The 10,694-nt window shown below is 45.3% G+C and overlaps 1 protein-coding gene across 4 annotated transcripts in view; it reads left to right on the forward strand.

Annotated features, from left to right (window-relative positions):
- The first annotated feature begins 354 nt into the window (after positions 1 to 354).
- Positions 355 to 10,694, forward strand: part of itga2b (integrin, alpha 2b) — a 22,334-nt gene continuing 11,994 nt past the window's right edge. For 2 of the 4 annotated variants that reach the window (XM_076753055.1, XM_076753051.1), the window contains exons 1-13: positions 370 to 674; positions 3,264 to 6,328; positions 6,456 to 6,586; positions 6,709 to 6,809; positions 8,488 to 8,653; positions 8,935 to 8,984; positions 9,194 to 9,239; positions 9,640 to 9,759; positions 9,883 to 9,927; positions 10,055 to 10,098; positions 10,224 to 10,289; positions 10,374 to 10,426; positions 10,507 to 10,579. In XM_076753055.1, coding sequence (XP_076609170.1) covers positions 6,156 to 6,328; positions 6,456 to 6,586; positions 6,709 to 6,809; positions 8,488 to 8,653; positions 8,935 to 8,984; positions 9,194 to 9,239; positions 9,640 to 9,759; positions 9,883 to 9,927; positions 10,055 to 10,098; positions 10,224 to 10,289; positions 10,374 to 10,426; positions 10,507 to 10,579 — 1,068 coding nt within the window. In that variant the 5' untranslated portion in view covers positions 370 to 674; positions 3,264 to 6,155. Of the gene's footprint in view, positions 675 to 3,263; positions 6,329 to 6,455; positions 6,587 to 6,708; positions 6,810 to 8,487; positions 8,654 to 8,934; positions 8,985 to 9,193; positions 9,240 to 9,639; positions 9,760 to 9,882; positions 9,928 to 10,054; positions 10,099 to 10,223; positions 10,290 to 10,373; positions 10,427 to 10,506; positions 10,580 to 10,694 lie in introns of all 4 variants that reach the window. The other 2 variants (XM_076753054.1, XM_076753052.1) reach the window with 2 other exon arrangements.

A 10,694-nucleotide genomic window follows, 5' to 3' on the forward strand; every position in this document is an offset into this window, starting at 1 on the left:
ATATTTCATTTATTAGTCTGTCATCATCACACATGACCGTAAGAACTGATGTCAAAATAAAAGTGAGACACATGCAAATTGTCTGTCAGAGAAAAATAAGGCTTTGAAAATCAACTCAAGCTTTTTCATTTCAAATAATTAATTGTGAGAAAATAGTTGTAAGGACTATTTTCTAAGGAAAATAGTTACTAACCCTAACCCTTATTAATAAAAAATAAATCCGACTGTTAACAGCAGAGATCAACCGTCATCGAGAATCTTCCTGATTCACCTCACAGTGTCTCAGACAGCATCAGTGTCATATTCTGGGCTTCACTTTCAAAATAAAAGCTTTCATCAATGAGCTGTGATAATAAAAGGAAGCTTCCTGACACGCATGCAGGCTGAACACAAACACAGACACAGACAAACAGGGAAGGTGAAGATCTGTAATAATCTTTCATTGAAAGCACAGATGGCGCCGGCTGGAGTTGGCGCTGAGGTGAGGAGGAGGGAATCCAGGGGGAGGAAGTTTGGCAGAGCATATCCAGGAAGGAGAGCTGGCAGCGAGGCGGCTCAGCCGGCTGGTCATCGATCCGGCCGTGGGTGCGGTGTTGTTGCAGCGAGAAGGTGATTGCTTGATAGCAGGCAGGTGTGCTGATGACGACCAGGTGAGCAGAGGCAGAGGGAAAGAGGTGAGGAGCCAACAAAAACACAGTGTGCAGACCAGTTTCACACTGTCAGCGTTTTTCATTTTCAGATCGATGAGTTTTCAGCCGCTTGCTGCTTTTTAAGCTATAAGCTGAATGCGCTCATGCTGCTAACCTCTGACCGCTTTGTGAACACCAAAACCTTTTTTCCAGCGTGCTCTCACTGCAGCACACACGCTGTCTTTGTTTGGAAAAAAAGAAATCAGCCAGTCAGAGCTATCGTATGTCAAAGGAGCTTTGTATTGATGATTAGATCAGGTTGAACTTCATAGTCATCACGCATAGTTCAAGTGCAGAGTCGACAAAAAGCAGCTGAATGAGCAGTAAAGTGATGCGCATGCAGACAAAGATATGAATAACGGCGAGGAGCCACATGGTTACTCCTCCTGGACTCACAGTAGACCTTTGCAGATGACAGTGAGAGAACCGCATACAGGTGTGTTGCCGCAGGTGAAGAGGGAAAAGACAACCCCGTGGGACACTGGTGTTCATGATGACGGCTGAGGACGTGGTTTTCTAACCTGACAGGGTCTGTTGGTTAGGTGGTCCAGAATCCAGCTGCAGAGGGAGGTGTTGATGCCCCGCTCACAGAGTTTGGTCATCAGTTTAGAGGGATGATGGCACTGAAGGCTGAACTGAAGTCAGTGAACACTGTAACTGTTGTCCAGGTGTGTGTGTGTGTGTGGGGGGGGGGGGGGACTAAGTGAATTGGAGGGGGTCCGCTGTGGGTAGGCAGGTTTTGAGATTAGTCCAGACCAACCTCCCTTTGTGATGATGCGGGGAATAAAGCAGTGGCACTGGAGGTGGTTTTTTAGCAGAGACAGGCTGAAGAAGACCGTCCTCATACTGAGTGCATGACGTTCTGAAGTGAAAACTTTTAACATCAGTCTACATTTAGAGGGAACAGGTAGCTTTTCTTGTTGCTAAAGTAACTGCTAACTGCTGCTACCTGTAGCTGTTTGTTAGCTCAGTTAGCCGTGCAGCTAGCTGACCTCTTGCATGACGTTGGTTTAGTTTTGAGATTGAACATCAAGCTGTCCTGAGCGTCTGAGTTTCAGTCTGAGGTGGAAACAGGAAGTTCCTCAATGACATTTACGTGTAAACATCTGACTGATCTTTGGAAATGTTTTCTTTATTATCACGTTTATGGAATATTCCCACAATTAAAATGTGATTAATTTTCAAAACCTCAATTATATCTGAAATAGTGAAGTGTAGTTTTTTATTTAATGTAGATGGGGATTTTTTTTATCTATTCTTTCATTCATTCATTCATTCATTCATTCATTATTGAGAGAGTGACTGATTGACTATGAAATCACATCCAAATCCTAATCCTAAAAGACTTTGAAACCGTAAGGCCTCGTACAAACACGAACCACAAAACAGTGCGTGGCCATCATCCACAACGTTGCACATCACACATCTCACATGTTGATTGACATTATTTGGTCAGATATGTGAATATTTCATATCAACTGAGGTTTTCATACTTTTACAAAGACGTGTTTTATCTGTGTTGAAATGATCCATTTGGAGCAGCATCAGTCTTTTCTAAACTGCTCTTTGTTTTCAGCTCAGCTTGGCCAAGATTGGCACAGCATTAGTCCTGCCTGCAATGCTGATTGGCTGATTGCTTGCTCGTCTCGTTAAACATACTCTCAACTTATATTTACTGTTTGTCAACCACACACAGCGTTGTTCACTTCTTGCTAGCATAACGTTAGCTTTCTGCCTCATGGTTGAACCAAAGCGTTCTCTGAGGATGACAAATATCTCCTGTTTGGTTCTATTTACTGGAGTTGTGAGTAACGTTTCCGTTGCATGAGAACCTTGTGGGATGGTGATGATCACACTTTCCTTCTTCCTGTGAAACAACCCGCTCTGTCCAGACGCCTCGGCATACCTTTTTAAGGCTCTGGGTTCCTCTTCAGTGTCATTTTCCAACGTGAAGCGTAGACTTCCATAGACAGTCCATTCTCGCTCCAAAGCCCGGCCTGTAGAGGAGGTCCGGCTGGTCGGGCTGGTCGGATGGATCAGTACAGGAATTTCATCCAGAAGCCCAGAGTTTATGTCCTGTGTGAAACCAAACGTTAGCTTTGATTGTCTAATGTTATGTAGCTGATGATGATCTTACCTTTAAAGTTATTGTGTTATCGTTCTCAGCCAGTTTTACTTGAAAGTTACTGCTAACTTGATTGCAGAGAGCTGTATGTGAAGAAGCGATGCTGGTTTATTCAGAGCATCATCATGTGAAGTGTAAGATGAGTGAGAACGTGTTCATAAAGCCGGGCTGCTGTTATAAAGTATTGTGGTTTTCTGCCACGTAGTTTTCTTTAACATTCAGGTCAGAAAGACACTGGAGGCTTTCCACTGATGATTTCATGTTACCACGTCTGTGTGAATCTCCTGAACAAACGTGATGTCTACTGTTCCTTCAGGTCTTCTCGTCATCTCACCTCCAGAAGAATAAACTCAGGAAAATGAATCCAGCATGTAGTCTTAGTCACAAGCTAACAAGCTGAGCAGCTGTCAGAATCCTTCATTTTTATCCTCCTTTTCTTCTTCGTCCAGCTCCCACAGGCACAGCAGCACCTTCTTTCACCTGCCGTGAGGGAGACTCACCTGTCCTCTGAGGACCAGAGACACAGTCAGAGGGAGAAAATGTTTTACTCTTGCACCACATGGAGGACACGAAAAATCTGACTGAAGTGCAACTTTGGATGACAGTGAGAAATTCAGATCCTGGGACCGTTGAGTCTCTCCAGTAAATACACAGAGCCAGATGGTTGTCAACAGGGCCTCAGTAATGTACACGGACCAGTTCAGGAGGCCCACAGTAGTGGGTGTCTCCAGGAAATAGACAGAGCCAGCTGGTAGTTCATGGGGCACTGGGAAGGTGGAGAAGATGCACATAGTTGGAGATTAGTTCGAGGAGGCTGCACCTCCTCCAGGAGATACACAGAGCCGGAGAGGTTCAGGGTTCAGTCACACATCAAAAGTCAACTGGACCTGGACTGTGTGGATGCAGGGAAACTGGTTTCATCTGGTTTCTGCATGTACCAGGAAGTGGAGCAGATTCAGGACTGAAAAAGTTCTGTCCTCCGGCTGTCGACCCACATACTGAAACCCATCCTGCAGTGCATTCTGGGTAAACTGGACTACATTACAGACTGAGCTGGTCGACCCACTGTTAAACCTTCCTGTGTGTGTGTGTGTGTGTGTGTGTGTGTGTGTGTGTGTGTATTGTATTGTAATTGTGATTGTGCAGCGCAGTGAGCCTCACTGATTTAGATCAACCCACATCTGTACAGAGGACACACACACACACACAGAGTCAGATAGTATTGTGCTGGTTCTGCAGTGTTCAGTCAGATCGTCCTGATTGTCTTTCAGCTGCAGGGACCTCACAAACACACACACACACACACACACACACATACAAGAGGAGAAAAGAGAAGCTCATTCAAGATCACAGCGACTCTTAAAAGTAAACTAATTACTGTTGTTTTGTGTCCAGCTTCTTGCTTTTCTCATTTTGTCTCTTTGTCTTTTTCTTTTCTCGTCTTGTTTTCTGTGTCTCTATTGTTATTTTGCGTCTCAGTATTTCTTTTGTGTCTCTGGATGTGGTGGTTTCAAGGACGCCGTGGCTGATCGTGTGCATTCACTGAGGTGTTAGCATTAGCATTAGCTAGCTCAGACACAAACCGAAAAATTAAATGATCAATCTACTAAATTTCATTAACACAACATAGACACACACACACACACACACACATTGACACACACGGAGAAACACACACACACACACATTGACACACACACTGGGACGACCCCGTAGCTCAGCTGTTAGTGTGTGTGCTCCATGTATTGAGGCTGTCAGTCCTCTGCAGGTTCGACTCCCACCAGCGGCTCATTTGCAGCGTGTCGTCCTCTCTCTCTGCCCCCTTTCCTGTCGTACCTTCAGCTGTGTCTCTATCATAAAGCCTAAAATGCCCCCCCCCCAAAAAAAAAAAAAAAAACAAAAAACAAAAACACACACAGTAACACACACACTCTCCGTCAGGTGAGTTCAGTAATGGATCAGACTCTGAGGCTGATTCATTATTGATCGGGAGGCAAGATGGATAATTCCTCTCCTCCTGCTGTCCTCACAGATCATCTGAAGGAGCAAAGGAGGAGGAGGAGGAGGAGGAGGAGGAGTGCTGTGTCTGACGTGGTCCAAACCTGTGAAACACACACCAAACCATTGTTGTCAAAAATGACCTTTGCATATGTTTCAAAATAAATCATAAAAAACATGAAACTGTGTGAGAAGACATTTGAAGAAGGGAAAAGGCGACCAACAGGGAACCTCAGGGGAACCTGCTCAAAATGATCACAAAACACGTTTCTTCAGGTGGTTTTTAGGACGTTTTCATGTTACGTTCAACAAAAACATTTGCTCAACGTTCTGAGAACGTTGTGGAAAGTTATCAAATAGAAAAAATGCATGAAGAACATTCCAGGAAACGTTCCAGGAATGTTACTGGAATGTTTGTGTCAGCTGGTGAGGTGTTCAAGGTGTTTAAGGTCAAGTACCCTAACTTCAGCTCCAGGTCAGCAGCAGAAAGTTCCAGATCATCCAGGTCTTTATGTCCCAAAGACACACCTGGAGTTTAGTTAACTGAGTGGTTTCTTCTGGCGTCAGTGATGAACCTAACGGGGTATGATCTGTGTGTTTGATAATATCAGCTAAAGAAGGCATATCTCTGTAAAGGACTGTTGATAACGACAGGTTGATCATATGAAGAGCTGGCTGAAGTTAGCTGATGAAGGTCGACGGGAGAAAAACAGGAGGTGATAAATTTTGTCTCTAATAATAAGAATTTCATCATTGACAAAGCTCATGAAGTTGTAACTGCTGAGGCCTTCGGGAATCAGCAGCCACACCTCCTCGCCTCCCGTGCTCCCTGCGTACTTACTGCTATGTCGCCGAGCACAGCTCCAACGCCATCATTAAGTTTGCTAACGACATGAACATCTTGGCCTCCTCACCGACGATAAGGAGACAGAGAAGGAGGTGAAGGCACGACCCAGCTGGTACCAGGAGAACAACCTCGCTCTCAGTGTTAACTGGAATAAGGAGGTGAGGCCTGAAGGCAGAAGGCTGAGATCTGTCAGTGTGAAATGAACATGCAGGCGAGGCGTCCCTGAACTCACCACGAAGGCAAGAAGACAGAGCTCAAAATAAAACTCCAGAGGAACAGATAAACAGGCTTTTATTTTTGGTGCCTATCAACAGGAAACAGCAGCGCAGTGTGGCTGAACTGACACAGCCAACTGTCAATCATCTGTCACACACACACACACACACACACACACACACACACACACACACTGTTATTTGAGGTTAATATATGAGGAAGATTCTGAGGAAGTGCTTCAGTCTGCAGACCTCCAGACAGCGATCAGGCAGACAGTGTGATGTGTGTCATAAACAAAGGTGTGATGTGTGTGTTCAGGTGTGTGTTTGTGCTGCTGTGTGCGTGTGTGAGTGTGTGTGTGTGTCTGAACCTGTTGGATGAAGCTGTGACATTCAGGGGACCGTCAGGAAGTCTGTTTGGATTTTCTCTCGACTTTCACACCTTCAGCAACAGGTAAGAACCCTTTGACGAACACTTTGATAAACCTTTAACCTGATAAAGACCTTCTGTGGTCCTCGAGGAGAATAAAGTGATCGACCAACATCAGAACACTTTGAAGTGTGTTCTGTTGTCTCTGCAGGTCCTTCGTGGTCATTGGAGCTCCCAAAGCCAACACCAACCAATCAGGAGTGACGGAGGGAGGGGCCGTGTTCCTCTGCCCCTGGTCACCTAAAGGTGGGACCTGTGACATCATCAGCTTTGACCTGGAAGGTGAGTTTCGGACGTCTGGACTACTCTAACCGGTCTCAAAGGACTCTTTGTCCGTTCAGGTTAAAGTGGCGTCACCTGTCTCTGTTGGATGTGAACTCTGATGAGTGTCGTACCTGTCGCAGGTGATGAGGACTACAGCAGCTCTGGTCTGTCCTTTCACACCTTTAAGAGCCAGCAGTGGTTTGGAGCGTCAGTTCGATCAGTCAGCAACACACACTTACTGGTGAGAACACACATGCATACCTCATTGTTTATCAAACTGTAAGAGGTGGGATGTCCTGAAGTTTGTCCTGAAGGTGGCGCTAGAGGGAAGATCAGCATCTGCCCCTCTGTCTGACAGATAAGAAATATGTCACCTGACTGTTGTACCATGTCAGAGGTCAGAGGTCGTCATGAATCCAGATTAAACACAGATCAGCACTGTGATCACACACTTTGACTTTGTAATCCTGCTGTCGTAAACGAGCCCGTCGTCACCATGACGACCGTTCATTTCTCAGATCAGAATTGAAATTCTCAAAACTACTTGTTCAGTCTTCACATCATCGTGTCACCTGTGCACATCAAAAAGCAGTTTCTCACCTCTTTGAACAAGTTCTAAATGCTTTGGTACATCCATCAAATGATTATGTACAGTCCTCTGCTGTTTCCTACATTATCAATTATGTCGTGTTGATCAAAATGGATTATAATGGGTCTCTGTTGAATAGTCCCACCCCCACAACATTTAGGCATTAGTTCATGGCAAGTCTTTACATGCAAAATGGTTGAACAAGTTGTCATCAAGCATATTTCTATTTCCATTAGACTTCTTTTCTAAATCTGTCCTGAATTGGTAAATTGCTCCCAGGTGAATCTTGACTTTCTCTAATGAAGGGAAATGTGTGGAACATCCGGAGGTGAAGGAAGACTGTCTGTGATTCCTACAGCTCTGCATGTACAGTTTTCCCTCAGGAGACTGTCCTCTGTCCACATTTCTACTTCTGGTTTTTTGTTTGTCTCTTTGTGCTGTGCAGTGCTGTCTTTTCCTTCCCGTATCACAATGACATGGTCTGTCAACAAGTTACAGTACAAACAGTAAAAGCGTAAATGTGAATCCCACACACACTAAAGTGTAACTCACAATTTCCAATAGTTGCCATAGTTACATCAAAATGTCCCTCCAGAGGACACTGTTATACTGACAACATGACCAAGCAGTTTGACTGTCTTATCCGTCCACACTGACACAAGGACTTGTCCTTCTGATGGCGCTGACATGTTCACTGACAGATATTTACTTTGACAGATGAACTAAGGATTTTGAGCAGGTAACTGCCTTTTGCAGGTAATCCAGGTGTTTTGCTATTTGCACGAATTGTTTTGAGAAATGCACTTCCTGTTTTACAAACGTCGAGGGCGATTCAAGAAATGTACCAAAGCCACTGAGAAAAACTGTAAGAGCAATGTTTAGGTGGACGGCTCAGTGTCAGCCTCTAGTGGTCGTAGTAATTATAACAGAACAATGGAGGACGTCAGGTGATGTAGTATAAAGAGCAACAAAGTCCAAGGTGGGGTGGAAGGACGTGTCAAACAAACACAGAACTTTCAACCGGAGGTCAGCGCTGACTAACGAGTTCATGTCACATCACCAACAGCAAAATTTTAACCTAAACCGTGATCTGTTCCTAAAGCTAACCAAGTAGTTTTAGTGCTTCACTGTAAGGAAAATGTGACCATTTCACAACCTGAACCGCATGAGGACGAAGGTCCACTACGCCTGTTGCTGGTCCTCTTCTTCTACCCCTGCAGCTCTGCAGATCTTATTTTAACCTCCTTCAACACGACGGTCTAAAGATGAGAACTGCAGGCCTGAACAAATCACACAGTGTAACCTGAGTCTGAATGTGTTTACCTGTCAGGCCTGTGCTCCCCTCTTTCATTGGAATGTTCAGAGGCAAGGGGCGGAGTCAGGGAAAACACCTGTGGGAAACTGCCTCCTATTGGACCAGAGGACAGGAAATTCCACCTCCTTCTCCCCCTGCAGAGGAATCATGATGGAGGACGACTACAAACACATGAGCAACAGTAAGAGTCAGAGCTTCCAGCGTGAATGAGAACATGCAGCCGTTTACCTGCAAGTCTCATTGAGGTGCACTGATTTACAGTCCACTGATGACACACTCCAGGTAAAACCTCTACAAGCATTTTGCACTTTTCTGTACACAAAAAAAGGTGAAAAAATGTACCATCCAGTAATAATCTAAAACATAATGACCTGCTTTAAAGTCAAAACAACTGAATTTCAGACGTTTGAGTGTCTTTTACAGATTGAGGAGTCTTATCTCTGTCTCTCTGCTGTTGCCTAGGAAACGACCAACGCTATTGTGAGGTTGGCTTCAGTGCTGACATCACCAAGGTGAGGTGATGGTGGGCGGAGGCGCTTCTGTCGAAGCTAACTGAGGCTAACATTTAGCTGTGATGAAGCAGACGTGTCGTACAGGATTTGTTCAGACAACCATACATTAATCTGACATGACACGAGCACATCGTAACACTTCCCCTGTGTGTGTGTGTGTGTGTGTGTGTGTGTGTGTGTGTGTGTGTGTGTGCGTGTGTGTCTCATAGGAGGGCCGGCTGCTGCTCGGAGCTCCAGGAAGCTTTTATTTCCAGGGTGAGTGGAGACACCTGCTGGTCAAGGATAGGAATTCCATCTGATTAACAACTGCTCCATAAATGTAACCACAGAGTGACATCACATGACATCACATGACATCACGTGCTCGTCTTCAATTAACAGAACAGCACTGACGTGTACACACGTCACATCACATAGACTTACATTCATCCTGGAGACTTACTCGAACTTTAACCATAATGATTCAGGAACAGAATTATGTGTGAGTAACACATAGACACACGCACACACACACACACACACACACACACACACACACACACACACACACACACACAACCCAGGCGACTTCACTTCTCACCAATACACAGGTGACATCGCGGCTGTCAAGGCCGATGGGTGACATCACCACTGATGACCACCATGTTGATTTCAGGTCAGGTCATCACAGTGGGAGTGAGTGACATCATTGACAGTGGGCGGAGCAAAGATCCTATCCGTTATACAGCTGGCATCAGCCAATCAGATGAGAGGGGAGGTTATGATCTTTACCATGGTGAGTACAGTTGAGGAGGGCTTTTATTTTGAAAGGCTCACATAATTTGCACTGCATGATGATTGAAATCAGAGAAAAAGTCCAGATCTGACAGAGAAGAGCTGAATTCTGTGTGTTTGTCAGGTTACTCGGTGGCCAGCGGTCAGCTGACTGGAGACTCCACACCAGGTTTTTATCTGAGCATTGATACACAGAGTTATGTTTCCAGTCTGAATAATTAGTGTGACGATGATCAACTGATTATTGATTATCCGCTGAGTGAGCAATGATTACTGACTAACTGTTTGTTTTTCAGATTACCTGGTCGGCGTTCCAAACGACAGAAACACCGCAGGAACAGTAAGATTTTATTTGATTCTACTGTACGCACATTGTATTCTAGACGTCCTGTAGGTGCAGTGCACCATGTTTCCTGGACCCTGTCCTCCTCTGGACTCTGCTGGTCTCTGTGTCCCCGTCAACAGGTGAAGATCTACGATGGCAGGAGCAGTGGATCGCTGAGAGTCTACCACAGCTTCCAGGGCGCTCAGGTGAGAGCATGATGTCATCAGAAACTGAAATCTCCCTGACCTCACAGTTTGGATGTGAGTCTGAAGCTGTGGTGTCTCCTGTAGGTGGCGTCATACTTTGGACACAGCGTGGCTGTAGCTGACATCAACAGTGATGGGTGAGAGGAGACAGATTTGCACTGCTCTGATTGGACCAGCATGGGCTATCTGGTGATGGCGTCTGTGTTTCTGTCTGTAGTTTGGATGACGTGCTGATTGGAGCTCCTCTCTTCATGGACAGAGTGACGGAGCAGCTGCAGGAGAGAGGACAGGTGAGGAAAGATCACACCTCTGCTTCTTTTCACGTTCACACTTATCGGTTTTCTTTAGTCTGCGTCTGAATGAATGAGGAGGACGGCTTGATGAAGGTCCGCCTCTGTTTTCTGT

This window comes from Chaetodon auriga, chromosome 16, assembly GCF_051107435.1.
Source record: "Chaetodon auriga isolate fChaAug3 chromosome 16, fChaAug3.hap1, whole genome shotgun sequence".
Taxonomy (NCBI): domain Eukaryota; kingdom Metazoa; phylum Chordata; class Actinopteri; order Chaetodontiformes; family Chaetodontidae; genus Chaetodon; species Chaetodon auriga.